Source organism: Rhopalosiphum padi, chromosome 1, assembly GCF_020882245.1.
Source record: "Rhopalosiphum padi isolate XX-2018 chromosome 1, ASM2088224v1, whole genome shotgun sequence".
Classification (NCBI taxonomy): Eukaryota; Metazoa; Arthropoda; class Insecta; order Hemiptera; family Aphididae; genus Rhopalosiphum; species Rhopalosiphum padi.
In genome coordinates this window covers 78625885-78644695 of record NC_083597.1, presented here as the reverse complement: position 1 = coordinate 78644695, position 18811 = coordinate 78625885, and the positions used below count along the sequence as shown (strand labels likewise).

The following is an 18811-nucleotide window of genomic DNA, read 5'->3' as shown; positions in this document are numbered from 1 at the left end:
AAAAAATGTATGGAATAGAAGCATGTTCTAAGTTACAAGTTTCTGCAACATTCTATATTTTACGTTATTTATGTTATTATACTTTTGAATACACAATTTTGTCAAAACTTTGAAAAATCAGACTATTTAACAAGGTTGTTGTGGCATTGCTAAACTTTATTTTAGTGTAATTATTAGTTTTTAAATTAGAATACTAAAACTAAATCAACTTTCCATAATCTGGTTTTGTGTAAAAATTTCAATTTTTTCATATATTTTCCCTCTTGATTATTTGAAAAATACTATGAATTATTTTCAAATTCTATTATTCTAAAGTATAAACTAGATTAACTTCAACTATTAAAATAATTTTTTATTTTCTAAAAGGCAACAACTGACACTAAAAAATAATGGATTTATGTAATTGAAAAATCAATAAATTGACTGGGGCGTTTAGAATCCAAGTAGTGGGTTTTGATATTTAAGACCAGCCCTTTAAACAAATTTACGCCACCTCTCTTTAGTTTGTTTGGTTCTGCTTCTACTTTCTTTTTTATTCTGTCTTAAGCGTGGTCTACTTAATGGTCTTCTAAAACGGATCTTCCTCAGTGACCATTCATATGTATGGATATAATAATATATAATAGTTTCTTTTATTATACTTGTTCATTGATTCAAGTTCATTAGTTTTTCATTAGAACATTTTCTCCAATTTCCTGTATTGACGTCAATACAAGGTCCATAAATTCACGTAAAAATATTAGTAAAAGTAACAAGTTATTATATTGTATCAATACAAAATAATGTATGTTAATTTTTGATCAAAGTTTACCCTAAATAATCATATTAGATTTATTACCACATACCAGTTATTAGTTTACCACCAGTTTTGATTTATGGCTATGCCCAATGATGTGAAATGATGGTAATTGTCTTTGTGGCATACTGGCGTTTATATTATAAAATAATATTCTGTATTATTGTTTTTTATTATTAATTTAGCCTAAATATTTAAATATTTTATGTTAATTTTTATATTAAATTAATTATGGTAATTTAACTAAAATACATTTATTAAATTAACGGAAATGACGTACATATTTATTTATCAACCCACTACTATTACATTTTTGTACTATAAATTAGATATTTTAACTAAAATTTTTTTTTCTCAGTAGGACTGAGAAAACTCTTTCCAGTTATCTTGTATAATCAAAATATTTTCATTACCGAGAATAATCTCTACTCACATCACTAATCTGTGTCACAGATTGAGGCAAAATTATATTAGTGCTAGACCAGTGATGGGCAAAGTACAGCCCGCGAAAGTATTTAATCCGGCCCGCCAAGGGTCCATCAATATGGATGGTATATGACCTATATAGTATAAAAGTATAGTATTATATTATTCAAAGCTTTAACACAAAATGCATTTTTACTAAAATTCTGGCCCTCTTCTAGAATTTCTTAAACTTTGTGGCTCCCCATTAATAAAGTTTGCCCACCACTGAGCTAGACAAACAATTACTTAAATTAATTTTAACAAAAAAACAGCAATTGTGACTACAAAATAGCTTGTTTTAAGTTTTAATAAAATAATATGTATTATTTATTTATAAATGCTAAATGGTGATTATATGATTACATTTTAAATATTAGCTTACAAGTAATAGATATTAATAAAACATAGCAACACGGAACATGTAAAAAAGACAACTCATTATCATGTCTCTGTAGTAATTAAGTAAGTATAACATAATTAAAAGTAAATTTTATATACTATTTGATTACACATTTTTATTATCAATAACAAGATAATTTAAATAGTATAAATATATAGTTTATTATTCAAATCTATGAATAATAAATTGAAGTAATTCAATTATTTAATAGAATCATTTTTCTTTTTTAAACTTAAATAAAAATTTAATATTTTAATTTTAGATCTTTAGTAAAAATGTTAGTACAAATATAAATATATAAATTTACCATTCTATTTCATTTAATACATTTTCAACTTCTTCCACTAAGTTACTTTTTGTTGGCAGTAAATTTGTGTCTGGATTTTCTCCAAATTGATCTTTTAATATTTTATATGATTTGTTATAATTTAGCAAACTATCTTGTTCATCAAATAGCTCTTCACACCTTATAACATAAATAAATTAAATTAATTGAATAACATAATGATATTGATTTAATTTTTATATAAACATGATCTATAATTGAAATATTTAAAAACAAATAGTTAATTCTTACTTCAATTTTAATATATCTAATTCTTTAGTTAACATTGCTACTTTAATCAGTGAATCTTTTAATTGAATACGTGTATTAATTTTATTTTCATAATCAAGTAGTTTCAATGGTTCTATAATTTCGTTCAACAGAATCTTAACAGCATCTATAACATGAACAATTTTAAAATAAATTTTTTTTTTATTCAACAAATAAAAATGATAATTTTGTTATATTATGCCAAGACATTAGGATACATTGTTCATCAAGAAATATTTTTATATTTAATCTTTTGATCATCAATATGACTAATATATATTTTTTAACTTTGTTATTTTAAATAGGTACTGAGTAGGTACATTAAATAGTTGTTATTAGTAATAAAAATAATCAATTAAGAATATTTACTGTTTAACAGTATTAATAAAATATTTGTATCGGTATAAAAATTATTTTGATACATACAATTTATTTATCACTCATCTTAAATTATATTTATTCATATATCCTACTCCTATATATTTAATGGAATAAGTGCCACAAAATCTGAGTATATTAAGTCCTTCAATGTTTATGTTACTGTAAATGTCCACAGTTAGTGAATATTGAAAAATGAAAAAATGTAAATATTTACGTCAAGATTTTGGTTAATGTTGATATACACATAACAATATAGGTTAATGTTAACATGTGTTTAATTTAATCAATTAATTATCATTTTTTTTTTTTAATGAGAATTACTTGTTGAAACATAACAAACTGTTATGTTATGCCATCTTGTATATCCTTACTCACTAATTGTTGAATTTGATACAGAAGCTAGTCTTAAGGAAATTTTTTGATTCATTAGTACATCAGTAATTAATATTTAATTTCATTTGCTAAATAAACTGATTTCTGGTATAAAATTGTTTATAACATCATTTTTGGTAGCTAATTTATAAAAAATATTATCTATTATATCTAATACTAAAACTAAAGTATTTGAAGAAATCACTTTACTATTATAGATTATAGTGACTTTTCCATTGTCCATACATTACATTTAAACAAAACAATATTGACACCACTAACATTTACCAATATTGTTATGTAAATGTTGACATTCACTATTGAATATTAACAAACAGTTTAAATCAATATGGCAACACTTAATATTCACAGTCAGTATTCATCGACTGTGATCTGTGACACAGTAACATATAAAACAGTCCATTTAGTTAATATAAACTGCTCAAAACAATAACCAACAGTGAAAATATATTGGTGGTTTTTTGAGCATAGATTAAATCTTATATACTATTTTATGGTATACAGATGTTCTAACACTTAGCATTGAATGTTAATATTACATCATTATTTGGCATAATTGATTTATTTATTTATAATTATTTTATAGAACAGAAAAATAATATATTATCAGGATTTAAGTTAATCCTCGAATCAAAATAAAAAAAAACCTATTCACTGGACTATATTTTAGTGTTTAAAAGCACTTTTGATTTTTATTATCTTGATGTTTTATAAATAGCTTATACTTAGTCTTTATTAAAAATAAGTTTATAACTGAGTTAAAGATAATTAAAAATCTCAAAAAATCTACTGTTACATTAATTTTGAATTTATTTTTACTATTGTATATAAAAAAAAAAGAACCAACCAAATATTCACTCACAGGCCTGATAAGGTTTAGTTTTGACATCGTAGAAATAGTGGATATACCACTTTTCAAGACTAACACTAATTAAATAAATTAAAATATCTATTAAAACTTAATTTACTTAAATCATCTTCATCCATTTGTTTAAAATTCTTTACCACAACTTTGGATGCCGTACTAGAATATAACGTCATAATTTCTTCATCTGCATCATTAAATACAAGAGCTTTATCTTAAATAAAAACAAATTTACATTAGTTAATAATATATCATTTAAATATAAATAAATCAATATAAGCTTACTGAGCATTTCAAGTACTTCAAATTTTTGATCAATTAATTTTTTTTCAATTTTTAATCCATTTATTGATTCCAACTCTTTACTTAAAGTAACTAATTGATTTTTGAGAGTATCAAATTCATCTCTAAAAACCTTTTTTTGTTTATTAATATTTGAAGATATATTTTTTTCTATCATCTGAAACACATATTTTGTTTCTAAACTGCTGAGATATTTGTCATATGCAAATCTTAGCTTGGTAGTTTTGTCTAATTGTAATCTATTACCAGTTGCATTTAAATTTGGCATACTACCATTTCTTTCTAAGGTAACATTTGAACTAAAATCTATAACATAATAAGGATTATTACAACTCGCCAATTGAAATTAATATTTATTTTTAGTAAAATTGTATATTACTTTTGAGTCGACTAACAGTGCCATTATCTTTCATTGTTAAATTACTTTTGGATCGGTGATTCACATTTTTCGGTGTATTATTATTTGGTGTACTAATAATGTTATTTAAATTTGAATTACTGCCATATCGGTTTGGAATACTACCTTGTGTAAGAACACTTAGAGGTCTATGTTTTTTTTGTGTAGTACTTAATGGCTTATTTTTCTGGTCCACTTTTTTATTCATTCTGAAATACAAAAAGCTTATATAATGCATTTAATATATATAATTACATTATAGGTATTATACAACACATTGTATCTTTTAGTTAATCAAGATAAAATTATGTTTAAAAAATATTATGATAAAACTTTAAGGAGATATAGCATCAACTATTAAAATTTAAACTATTTTATTGAATTCAATTAAGTTTTGAGATGAATATAATGGTACTAAACAAAATATCTAAACTTACTAAAATGAACTAAAATCGCTTATGCTAGATACCATAAGTGTCAGGTTTTGCTAAACCAAATTTTGTGGGATGCTTAAAATCCTACAAAATATTGTTGGGGTTACCAGCAATTTAAGTTAAAATCATCTGTCGCCTGTTGGTATATATTTTTATATCATTACACAAGTTAGCAACGAGTTATCAAAATTTTCAATATGTAATGTTCTAATAAATATTATATGTTTAATTGTTTTATTTATTTTTGCATGGTCAAGCCGGTCAAGGGGTGTTTGAACACCACAGTACCCTAACAGTCAGTGTCCATGCTAAATACAATAGATAAAAAATAAGAACTCAAATTAAATGTTGTACCTACTAGAAATGTGTAAAGTTACAGATGTAAAATAATAATAATTATTAATTAATAATAAAAACCAATAATTATTATAAAATTTTAATATACCTGACACCAGCGGGATTTCACTTATGTCTTAATCTAAAAATAAAAAAATTCTAATTTACAATTTCAGCACATAATATAATATGAATTATATAATAAAGAATTAAAGAATAATGTATCATGAACCATTTAATTGGATTTTGCTACTTGCAACTCGGCAAGGTGCCTATCAAAACGTACAGAACTATAATAAAGATAAAAATTAATAAATTTAGCGGGAAATGATAGTACCACCATTATATTATTGTTCTGTGCGTTTATGTACGATTCTTTTTCTTTATCTGGATGAATTTAATTTAAGTCGTTATCAATGTTATCACTTATCATCTAAGATAATACTATCTTAAATCGTGCTATAACTGAAACGGCACTTCGACAGATACCGCTACTGCAAATGTCTAAATTTTCGGAAAATCTAATTCTCATTTCTCGCATTATTGGCGTTTTTTAAATTTAACAACACCTTATTACCTTAAATCTTTTCCGAATATTCTTAATTGATCTTGAAACTTTATGCCAAAATAAGATTAGTAATGATTGTTAACTGAACGTATACTTATTACCTCGGTGATGGACAGTAATACTATCGATGTCAAACTTGAAGTCGACGACGACCAAGGATCGGTTAAGAATTTCGAGTCTACAAATAAAATCAGTCATGATTCCGTCGTGAGAAAATTTTTTTTAAAATTATTTTTACAATAATTGTCACTTGTTGGGTTTTACAGTTTTTATAATACTATGTTACTTTTATAAATACAATTTGAATTAGTGTAGGTATTAGTATTAGCCATATTGAGATCATTTTGTATGAAATTATGATGTGTGTATTCATCTTCAATTTTGTTTTTAATTTATAAACAAATTATCTAGTTATAAAAAATATTCAATTTATTTCATGCATTATAATTTTTATTAAAATTAAAATTATTTTATTCTTTATTCAGTTCATATTTTGCTATCCTTATTGAGGTTAACATGTTTATTAATTAGCTGCACACTGTCCATCAAATAACTTATATCTATGATTGTCCTAGTATCAATTACTTTTGTTTAACCAGTAAAATTATTAATATTATTATTTAAACTAAATTTTAGGTATATTTTATAATTAGTAATAACACTAATTTGGAATTGAATTAAAGAAAGGATAAATATATAAAAAATAAAATTATAAATGTTCTCAAATATTATAAAAAATAACAATATACCTATTTAATTATTTTTTTTGTTATTTTAGGTGACTTGTGGTAAATGCAAAAAACAAATGTTATATCAGGAATATGAAAAACATCGTCAGATTCATTATGACCTCTGTTGGATTGTGGGCGTAGAAGATGAAATTGTACTCTTAAAATATAAATATTTAAAAATAATTTAGAATGTTTTTAATATTATTATATTTTATAGGATTTCACAAATACGTCAAAAATTCAAGAAATATTAAAGAAAACTACAAAGAATTCTAGAACAAAGTCAAAATTTATATGTGAATGGTGTGATGCTGTTAAAATAACTATTTCTGGATTTGCCAACCATCTAATAAAATGTAAACAAAATGTAAGTACTTATCTAATGTAATATTAGTTTCATTCACTAGTTAGTTTAACGAGTAAGTTTTTGTAACTTATGAATAGAATGTCAAACTATTTTCAATAGTATTATTATTTTTGAGGTACTTAATAAAAAAAAAATTTAAAAAAATTGTTATTGCCTATATTATATTTTTTAAACATATTACTGGAGTTTTTATTACTAATTCAAATCAGTAATAATTGTCTATTTAAACAAAGTTATTTTTATAAAATTATAAAAATTAAGTAATTTTTATCAGACTACTTTTTTTTTATTATTATTATCAACATTATTTTATACTTCTAATTAAGTTTTAAGAGTAGTTTTTCCATTTTTAAAAGTTAAAGCTTAGTTTCTGTTTAGTTAGGTTACTGGTTTATATCCTGTGGTTTATATGTTTGTGATTCTTATTATTGTTATTTTTTTATGTGTTTTCATAGAGGTAAGGAAAGTAAATGGTTTATCAATTGTTAACATGTTTAAGACATGTAAGGTTTGTGTATATCAGTGGTTCCCAACCTATGGGACGCAGCCCACTTGTTGGCTGGAATTGGGCCGTGGACCAACATTTTAACATTAGTACATTACTAATGTATATATTTAAAATAATATTATTATATATATTGTTATATACCTAATACAGGTAATATAATAATAAAATATAATAATAGGTAAAAAAATAGATATAATATGTGTGCTTTTAGTCATTAGTGGGCCTTAAAGATATTTTTTATAAAACTGGTGGTCCGCACAACTAATAAGGTTGAGAACCGCACGTGCATATTATTCGAAAAGACATTTGTATTGAAAATGTATGATTTTACTTTAAATTTAATATTTTTTACATAACATTTTTATCAGAATAAATTTTAGTAAACCATTTGCTCTTGGTAACTCTACTTAAACACGTTAAATTAAAAATTTTCTTGATAACTTTTATATTGTATTTTTATGATATATAAATGTATCCATTTTTAAATATTTTTACAATGTATTGCATCAACATTTAAAAAATATTCTTCTTTTATAGCCTGTGTTGAATGCAAATAATACAGTTTTGAACGAAACTAATGTTAATCTTAGTACATCGTCTATTACTCATGATAATGGCACTATGGTAAGTAATTATATATAAATTTATACATAATATTATATGATATAGCTAATGATCATTTTAGCAATATTTTGCTATAGTATACAAGACTCAAGTTATCAAAACAAACTGTGATTGAAATACAAATATTTCTGATTGTTCCTTACATTAATTTTAGTGAAATACCCTATTATGGTTATCCAAATTTCATACATTATATCCATTTCATGTAGAATGCATGATAATCCATTATATTACAAATACTTACATATATAATAGCATTGTTCATGATTTGTATAAGTATTGGAAATAATAAGAAAATTGTATTTAAACTAATTGAATAGTAGAATATATTTTCATCATGAGTTTCTAAAAATAATGTATTTTTCCTATAAAATGTGCTCCTGAACACAGTTATGAATACTAATCTGATAGTGTTTTATGGATTATAAATAGTTTTCAAAATAATTGAATTAAATTCCACATTTTAACATTTGTATCAATATTCTATACCAAAATATTATAGTTCAAATTTTTTTACAGTGATCACTAATCACAATTGTACATACTTGTATTACATTTAGCTTCTGTAAAATATTAGGTGTTACCATAATATAGTCAACAATAAATTTAAATATGTTATACCAGTGGTATGCCCAAGAACTTTCAGTGGGGGAAGGAGAATTATGTTATAAGTAATAATACATTTAAATGAATAATTGTGGTGATCCAAAAATATAAATTAGGGGTTTTATGAATCGATTACTTATAAGAAATAACTAATTAAAAATAATCAAAAGAAATAACTTTATAACAGCTCTAATATCTAATAAGTTGTTTTCTGAAAGTCTGCAAAAAAGTCAATCAGGGTGGGGGGGTTAATCCCTAACTTCTATACCCTGGGTATGCCTCTGCGGGTGTATATCGAGTGTGCCAAAATGACCTTTTTACCTGTAAAAAATTTATTGATTCCGCCGAAACTTTTTTATATATTGATTCCGTCAGATATTGACTCCACCGAAGTTCTTTATTTATTGATTCCGCCGGTTAATATTTGTAAATTATTTATATTTTAATAAAAACAAAATATAAAAGGCTTAAATTAATATAAAATTTGAAGACTATTTAAATAAAAAAATTGATAGATTTTAGTATATAAAAGTGGGTTTCGCTCTGCTGTATGAGATGGGGCTATAACAGATGTGTTAAATTTGAATGCAATGACAGGTATCATTGTATACAAAAAACGATTTTGAACTGAGATGATTTGTCAGTATAAAATAATTAGTAGGATATATTATATTACTACCTATATTTAAATTGTGATATATCGTAATTTTATCGTTTTTGAGTTACAGCAAAATAAAAAAAAATTTATTTTGTTGAAAACGAAAAAATGCGTAAGAATTCCCATTTTTCCGTTACTTTTTTAGGGTTTTTTTTATGGTTTTTCGCATTTGAAAACTATTGAAAATTTTTTACTTTTGACCCCCCAAAGTACCAACTAGATGAATTTTCCTTTTTAAAGAGGGGCTAAAGTCAAAAATCAATGCATTATTTCTACTCCGAAACGCGATGACAGACACAAAAAAAATTAAAAAAAACACACATCATTGTAAAATCAATACATTCATCACTCCGTTCAGAATCTAAAATTTATAGTAAACCAGGTGTATCTTACCTATACTAATACTAATGGTTAAAAAAAATACAGTCAGTAGAATCAATATAAACAAATATCGGGCGGAATTGATATTAAAATGGTGGAATCCCCGCCTCTGCTTTATACTTTTAATTTGAAATATTAATGACTTATTAATGTCTAGGTATCATGTGGTCGTTGTGGAGAAAGTATGACATATGAAGAATACAAAAGTAAACATAGACATATTCACTATAATTTATGTTGGTTAGAAGGAGAAGAAAAAATAGTATGTTTAACGATTATTTTTAATACAGTGAAAACTCTTTATAACAAAACTCTTTACAACAAAAAACTCTATATAACGTAAACATTACGTAATAATGGTTGGTTTGCTTTATAACCCATTAGTCAATTCATTCTCTATAACGTATAGTCACTCTCAATAACAAAACAATATTTTATGTTTCATAACACAATTTACCTGTTAAGTATTATAAATTATAAAAATAATCGACAAAAATGCCAAAATTTCCAAGAACGATAACATTCTTTCATTATCTACATTTAATATCGTAATAATACCATTATTATCAATATCGAATATATTTTATGTTTTTTTTTAACCCTCTCTATTACGAAAACTCTCTTTAACGAAAGAAATCTCTTGGTCCCTTCAGATTCGTTATAAAGAGTTTTCACTGTATTTAATTTGTAATATATGTAATTACATGTTAAATAATTATAGAATATTTATTTTTTAGGACTACTTAAACGAGAACAAATTGGTTGTATTACTTCGTGAAATTTTAAAAAACTCTACTGCTAAAAAAAAGTTTACATGTGAATGGTGTAAAGATTTAAAAAAAAGTGTGGTAGGCTTTGCTTCTCATGTAAAAAAATGTGCAATTGAACAAAAGGTAATAATTTTTTCAACTCTATTACCCTTTTTTATTTATGAAATTTTATTTACATAAATATATTTTTGGGCTGGGATCAGTCAAAAATCTGCAAGACACTTGTTATATTGTGAACAATATGATGGTATGTGGCTCAATCTATCAGTTGTTTCAATTCAAAGTTGGTGAACTCAAAGTAACTGCTAGATCAAGCCATAGAAAAAACATTAAATAAATTAAATTTTTTTGCTACCAATTATAGACTATATGACTATGTATAGAAGATACTACTTGTATATTAATAGTATTATTATAAAAGTGTTTATACTAAGAAAGCGTGTATTTGTCACAATTTCATCCAGTGACAATATTGACAATAAAAGCAAAAACATAATAAATTTAATAACATTTTTATAAATGTAATACTCCTTTTTCATTAGTAAAACTGAAGAGAATTTTCACACATTTCAAAAGATAAAAAGAATAGAAAGAATGTCCAATAAGTAATTAAAAATTTAAAAATAAAATTTTCTACGGTTAAACAATATTGTTTGATTAAAAAGTTGGAAATTAATATTATACACTACTATATTTTTAAATGAAAAATAATTCGACAGTAATAAATACTTGAGTTGGGAAAAAAAGTTAGAATAGAATTAAAATATGGACCAGTAAGTAAATAATTTATACTTGAACGAATAATCACTGATAATGAATTCAGTAAACATTTTTGTGAAAATTTGAAGTAACGCGACCGAGATAAATATTGCTATGCAAAAACATAATTCTTCTCTCAAAAAATTTCCAGATGGAAATGTAACTGAATTCTAAATCTGTCAAACATGCTATAAATCATTACTTAGAATACAATTCTTCATCTCCCCTTCCAATAGATTCTCATACCTAGGAGTATTGCACTTACTTGCCTTTCCTCTATATGACCACTAAATTACTCGTTTTATGCAAATTTTGTTACAAAACATTTACGTTTAGTACATAGCTCAAAAAAATTATTGAACGAGTTATTAATGTGCCAGTTAATGTGATTACAATTATACATAATCTGCATCACCCGATACATTATGATAACTTTTATGTACACATCAAGTGTAACCAGATTCACAGGTCATGCTACTTGTTGGATTTAAATAAAAATCAACTAAAATTGAAATTGAACCAGATTTTATTTACTTATATTGTTTTCTAGGCGTATAAAAAATATTCATAATTCTATATTTTTCGTTTAGTGGAGACTGGAGATATTTTCTTTAGTGTATTTTATAAAAACAATTGTCATGTATATTGGTTTTTTGTTTAAATGAATCTTTTTTTAGTTTGTACTTCAACATCCTAATGAGACTGATTCTTCCCAGCCTATGGACGAAGATAGATATGAAGAAGAATCAAATAATAAAAACAATTCCATGGTATGTATATTGTTTGTATTTTTACTGTATTATAAATTTTAATTTAATTTTTTTTTTCTTATTCATTAAGGTAATTTGTGGCCGTTGTAATAAAAGCATGACATTCAAGGAGTATGAAGAAACACATAGTGCGACACATTACAATCTATGCTGGATAACTGGTGATGAAAAACCAGTAAGTAGTTTTTTTTTCCAATTATATGTATATACATTTAAAATAATATGGTATTGTAAGTTATGGCTAATAAATAGTATTGCACTTTACAATATACATTTGTTTATTGATTACTGTTTAGTAATTAGTAATTAATTAATGTATTAGATTTTTTTTTTTTTGAAACATTACTGTTAATAGATTTAAATTTTAAGATAACTAATAGGTTATGACAAACATTTTAAAAGTCTTAATTTTTAACAAAATTAATTTTAGTTACTTATTTTGTTGTAATTAAAAAAAAATTGAATTTTTCAACAATTATTAATTTTTTAAAAAATGTTTGATAAATATTTACCTTATTTATGTTACTGTTTAATTCTTTCTGTTAATTTTGTTCTTTTTAATAACAAATATGTTCTTTATTTTGTATTTATCTAAATAGTTTAGAATAAACTTTTATTTTTAGGATTTTGATGATGAGAATGTTGTACAATATTTACTACGACAAAAATTACCAAAATATGCTGCACGCCAAAAAAAAGTTAAATTTATTTGTGAATGGTGTCAGATAGAAAAAAAAAGTGTACCTGGTTTTGCTAGTCATGTTAAACGATGTCAATCTAGACCGGTAAAACTGTTCAATTATTTAATTAAGTGTTAAATAAATATTTTATTGTATTTATTGGATATAGGATAAACAGGGACTGTTTAACGAAACAGAAGATAGAAATGATATAACTAAAAAATCTGTTATAGAAATTACAAAAGAAAGAGACGATTCAATGGTGAGTTGATAATTATTATTATACTTAATTATAGATGTACATTTTCTGAATCATAAGTTTAATTTTAAGGTGACTTGTGGCCGCTGTAAAGAAGAAATGACTTTTAATGAATATCGTACTAATCATTATTCTAAACATTATAATTTATGTTGGATTGATGGTGAAGTAATACTAGTAAGTATAATTTGATTATACAATAATATTATAAGACTGATCGTTATAATGTGCCATTTATTTTTTTTTTTTTTTATTAGGATTTAGAAAACTATGATACCGTATTAAATAAATTGAAACAATTCATACCTTTTAGTGCTGTTCGTAAACGGTCAGTTAAGTTGTGTTGTGAAGATTGTAAAACTATTAAGAAAAGTATTTCAGGATTTGCTAGTCATGTAATATTTTGCAATAAAACTCCTAATGTAAGTTATACTTTTAATTTAATTAGTGTTCCAGAAAAATATTAGAATACATATTTATTATTTTATGTATTAACTATTAAATAATTGTAATAGTTCTATCATGTATTAATTATCTAAATATAAGTTAATTTTAAAATACTTAATTTTTAGACTAAGTGTAATGAAGAATATATTATTTTTAATTCAAATTTTATTTAAAACCTAAATAGCAATTAAACAATTATACGAGATTTGCAAATTATGAACATTCAAAACTTGCTTTCTCCAAATAAAACAATAAATTATTTTTTAGGACATAACACATTTGTTAATAAGATGTGAAGACTGTGGAAATAAAATTAAACCATCATCATTAATAACTCACAAACAGAAAAATTGTAAAGGTGTGAATAATATAGAAAATGGTAATGACTTCACCATAAATGAAAATGTGAGCTGAAATGTAATTTTTCTAAATAGTAGAAACATTGAATATTTATAATAATGTTTTTATGTATTACTAATTGTATTTTATTCTTTTAGTCTAAAAGAGATTATAAATTGCGGCGTAAAAGACGGCCCCCAAATGTGATAAGTTTACATCCAGATACTAAATATATTACTGAATATTATGTAAGATTTTTATTTTCAATGATATAGAAAGTATATATTATTTTAATTACCTTTTTATAGGATTTTATGTGTCGTTTGTGCAATTTTATAACAATTAGTGTCAGTGACATTGTTGATCATATTTTGAAGGTTCATGATATTGTTTTAGACAATAAAAAAAAAGATAGTTTAGACAATTATACAATTAGTAAGTTATAAATTATAATTTATGTATCGAATTAAACATTTTATTATATATTGATTCTTACATTTAATACACTGTCATTCATTTTTTTAAACAGATAAATATGAAGTACACAGAAATATATACTTAAAGCCTTTATTAAATTATTATAATTTGTAAGATCAAAATTATAACTTAATTATTAATAATCTAGTATGTATTCATTAGTAACATCTAAATCATTATTTTTTAGTTTCACAAAAACATTTTGGAAGGATGTTTGTCACAAAGACTTTAAATCTGATGTTTTGCTCTTAAAAAATGATGAAGCACTGAAGTATATACCATCTATTCAACAATCTTGCAAAATATTAAATTCAGATGATGAACATATATGTGTTGATCTTTTCAAATCTGTTTATGTTAATGGTATATTATTTACAGTTTATATGCTTTAAATATTTTTAAATAATCCTTAATTTATTTTTAGGTATGCATTGGCTGTTTACTGGTGGTCCTAATTGGGCTATGTCATGGTGTCCTCTTCCAAAAGAGGTACAAACACAGTTTTTAGCAATATCATGTCATCCTAAACCAGATCTGGAACATAAAGAGATGAGCATTTACAAATATCCATCTCTTGTGCAGTTATGGGCGTTTGATTCATTAAAGAATATTATGTAAGCTTTATTTAGTAGAATTTTATTTTTATACCTATTCAAGTTTATTATAATTATACAATTATATTATGTGATTGTTTAAAATATTACTTCATAAATATTTTAATGTTTCTTTCAGTAATGAATCCGTTTCTTTTACGCCACATATGTCTTATGGTATAGCTCATGAGTATGGTGGTGTATGGGATATGGCATGGTGTCCTTCTGGAGCTTATGAACCCCCACAAAAAATGGGATTGTTGGCATTAAGTACGTCTTGTGGAGATTGTCCTGTGTTTGCTATGCCTTTTGTGGATGAAAACTCCGAAATGTATTGTTTTAAATGGATAACAAATTTATCATTAAATAAAAACTAATTATATTATATTAACCTACTTAGGTATTCTATTTATTTGGCCAAGCATATAGTAGCGAGAAATTTTGAATGTGAATGGATTGAAGGTGGTGTACAATGTACAAAAGTTTGTTGGCAGACTGTTTCACCATTCAAGTAAGAATGTCTTTTTTATGAATTTTTTACAATTTGATATATTTCATTTATATAATTAAAAATTTGGTAAAACATTCAGCAATAAATAGCAATTTCACCTTCACATCATAATATCAACTGTGCATTTTGGTATTTATGATAATTTATAAGAGAATGAAAGATCTGATTTATTTCTAAACATTACACACTGAGTACTGATAATTTAATCATCTAAACTTTAAAATTATAACATTCTATTCCATTATATTATATTATTTTAAAGTATATTTAGTTGGTAATTTTACAATGAAGACAAGGAACTGATAAAAAATATTGTTAATTGGAAGTAGATTTTTTTAATTTTATTTGAAAATGATAGTTGCATTTTAAAATTATTTTTCAGAACTCTTATTTGTGGATATTCAAACGGTGTTGTGAGTGTGTTCCACATAAATTTTAAATCAATATTCTTAAATAAAGATATTCTTTATCCATGTCATACTTTCATAGCAAGTAGAAGTAGTATAACAGGTTAGATAATTATTTAATTTTATACAAATAATTTAATTTATTTTGTAAATACTAAATAGTATATTTTTATTTTTAAGGTCTTTCCATGAATTATTTTAATACTTCAATTTTGGCTACTTCAGCAACTGATGGTAATGTAACTTTATGGGATTTAAAGTCTACTGAAAATCCAATCTTTCAAAAGAAATCTTATTGTCCATCTGATTGTACTTGGCTTCAACAGTGTTACACATTGGTGTATTGTAGTAAAGTTGTAAAGTAAGTTATTGGTTTCATAATAATATTAAAAATAATTACTGACTAATTTGTATGTATTTTTTATTAGTCCTGTATTCTCAAAAGTTCGGACTATTAATTTTTCAAACTGTGATGATGACGTTGAAGGTTATAATCCCGAGTTATATGTTTTAAAAAGTGTAATTAATAAAAATAAAATACTCGGTAATTGTGATCTTGTAAAAAATGATGAAAAAATAAATTGTGATGATACTAATGAAAAAAAAACTTCTCGTGAATCCAATATAAGTAGTGATGACGAATCATATAAATCTGTTGATTCAAGTACGTATAGTGATCAAGATAAATCAAATAATGCAGGAAAATCTGGAGACGTACCAAAAAACATTGATGAGGAAGATTTTTATGGTCCTGCTTTTTATCAAAAGAGTACTCATTGGGTCTGTATACAGTTTTTTGAATGAATTTAGATGTACTATCTCAATTAATTATTACAAATTATTTAGTCTGTTTCTACTTCGGATTGGATGAATGTTATAGCAACTGGAAATGAAAATGGAGTTATCTATGAAAAACTGTTTCTATCAGAAACTAATAATATAAGAAAGGGAAACTCTGTAAGTTTATTAAAATATAATAGTCTTTAGTATCTTATGATAGTTTTATTTAGAGAATTAAAATCTGGTACTAATATGTTAAGAGGATTCGATACCGTGATTTTCTGTTTTTGTCTAATGCACTCGCGACATAGGATTTTAGACGGATACTTTGCCAATCATACCAATTGATTCAATGAAGCGATAAGAAACAGATTTGAATTTGTCGTCGAGTCTACTTGAAATTGACTTTCCCAGATTTTTGACTTTTTGATTTTAACTTCTCCGAAAATTGAAATACGGCAATTTTTATTTACTCTTTTTAATATAATTCTTTTAGGAATTTGGAGGAAAATATCAAAGCTGTGAAAAAGTTGATTCCAAATAGACTTGACTGCAAATTCAAATATGTTTTCAGAATTCTTATCGCTTCATTAGATCAATTGGTATGTTTGGCAAAAAACATGTCTAAAATACTATATCACACGTGTGTTAGACAAAGACAGAAAATCACGGGATAGAATCCCCTTAATAAAAAATTTGTTTACGTGTGCACTTATAATGTGCACTTTACTTTGTCTTTGTCAGAATTATTTAACTGATGTAGTATTTCCATATTTTCAGTTATATTATTCACAAATTTTTTGAGAAATAAAAAAAATTGGAATTTATTAGAAGTAATTAAGATAAAACTTTACCGAAATTATTTGTTAAAATATGAAGATATTATGTGCTAGTTAAGTTGGATTAATCATTACAATATTTTTAACAGTAGCATATGATATTTATGATTTTAGACAACACTTCAATTGATGGTAAAAAAATTGTCTAATGATAATACTCAATCAGAGTATTCTGATGGTTACCGTTTTAAAGAAACAGTTAAAAAATTTGGACTTGAATCTAAACTTGTAAGTGTAAATTATTTATTTTAGTATTCTAAATCCAAAAATGTTATATGTGTTTGTTCTGTTGCTAGTTTTTCAATGAAAGTGAATTGAACAATGAAGATGACAGCAAACCTTTGTTAAGATACCCTCTTGATAATATAACCAAGGTTAAAATAATATTTTTAATATATTGTTATAAAGTATAATTTATGATATTTTTATTTTCAACAGGTATCTTGGAATCAAAATTTTAATTCTTTTCGTTGGTTGGCTATTGGTACTCAAAGTGGTTTTACTCTTGTATCACCATCTCAAGCAATACCCGATAGTTGCATTGATTCATTTTATAAAATAGTTTTTACCCCCATGGATAACTTTGATGATACGACTGATATATCTATGTAATTTTTTCTAAACTAAATCTTTATTTTAATGATTTATTACTAAGAAATACATTTTTCAATATTTATTTTTATTGTATTATATATTTAATATAAAATAAATAAAATGTATTTATCAAATATTGATGTGTAAAAATTTTAAATCCTCTGTTGTCCCTTAGGTTATTATTAAAATATTAATAAATTGAAAATCGTATTTACACATGAATTATTATTTTTTTTTTCATATTTTTGAGTATATAAATTATAAATCAATTGTTACAAATTAACGACTTAAAAAATCGTTAAAATATTTTCAAAAATTGCAGGTGAAGAGAGATTAAAAAGAGGAGGCAGCGAAATAGGTTTAATAATTAGTCATTAAAACTACCGAGCAGAACGCTACTATAACTTATAAGAATAAGCCAATAGGAAGACTGTTTAAAACTGATTAGCAAAATAGGTATTCAACCAAATAAATTATAGAGTACTGAGTAGGACTAGAAAAGGACGAATGATGAAATTTTCACTACAAATATAAATCCTGTTATTAATATATTTTGTTTAAATTTTAACTGATTTATTAGATTTTAAGTACTAATATACTATTAGAGACTGGAGTTGTGAACGTGACTATTATACTGTTTTAAAATAAAAAAAGGGTGGGCAAGTGTATCGCTCTGGTGTATAGTAGAGATGGAGAGTAGGTCACTATTATAATGGATGTGTTAAATTTGAATGCAATGATAGGTATCATTATATACGAAAAACGATTCTGAATGGAG

The 18811-nt window shown here is 24.5% G+C and overlaps 2 protein-coding genes across 3 annotated transcripts; one reads left to right on the top strand and one right to left on the bottom strand.

Moving 5' to 3' along the window:
- Nucleotides 1–331: 331 nt before the first annotated feature.
- LOC132928922 (uncharacterized) lies at nucleotides 332–5703 on the bottom strand. Of its 2 annotated transcripts, none has more exons than XM_060993907.1 (6): nucleotides 5475–5703; nucleotides 4578–4804; nucleotides 4181–4504; nucleotides 3999–4109; nucleotides 2239–2383; nucleotides 332–2127 (listed from the first exon to the last, which is right to left on the bottom strand). In XM_060993907.1, the coding sequence occupies exons 2-6, from the start codon at nucleotides 4801–4803 to the stop codon at nucleotides 1965–1967; spliced, it is 969 nt and encodes a 322-aa protein (XP_060849890.1). In that variant the 5' UTR covers nucleotide 4804; nucleotides 5475–5703; the 3' UTR covers nucleotides 332–1964. The 2 variants fall into 2 exon arrangements, with proteins under 2 accessions (XP_060849890.1, XP_060849977.1); XM_060993994.1 differs by lacking the exon at nucleotides 5475–5703 and adding an exon at nucleotides 5033–5216.
- Nucleotides 5704–5812: 109 nt separating this feature from the next.
- Nucleotides 5813–18255, top strand: LOC132928764 (uncharacterized). The gene is made up of 27 exons (XM_060993673.1): nucleotides 5813–6140; nucleotides 6712–6816; nucleotides 6882–7031; nucleotides 8077–8163; nucleotides 9966–10070; nucleotides 10546–10701; nucleotides 12015–12107; nucleotides 12178–12282; nucleotides 12731–12892; nucleotides 12957–13049; nucleotides 13119–13223; nucleotides 13304–13468; nucleotides 13761–13898; nucleotides 13991–14080; nucleotides 14141–14267; nucleotides 14362–14419; nucleotides 14497–14672; nucleotides 14734–14923; nucleotides 15042–15233; nucleotides 15303–15413; nucleotides 15796–15923; nucleotides 16001–16181; nucleotides 16249–16600; nucleotides 16667–16777; nucleotides 17554–17667; nucleotides 17736–17813; nucleotides 17878–18255. Exons 1-27 carry the CDS (start codon nucleotides 6042–6044, stop codon nucleotides 18049–18051), a joined length of 3645 nt encoding a protein of 1214 aa, XP_060849656.1. The 5' UTR covers nucleotides 5813–6041; the 3' UTR covers nucleotides 18052–18255.
- The last annotated feature ends 556 nt before the right edge of the window (nucleotides 18256–18811 follow it).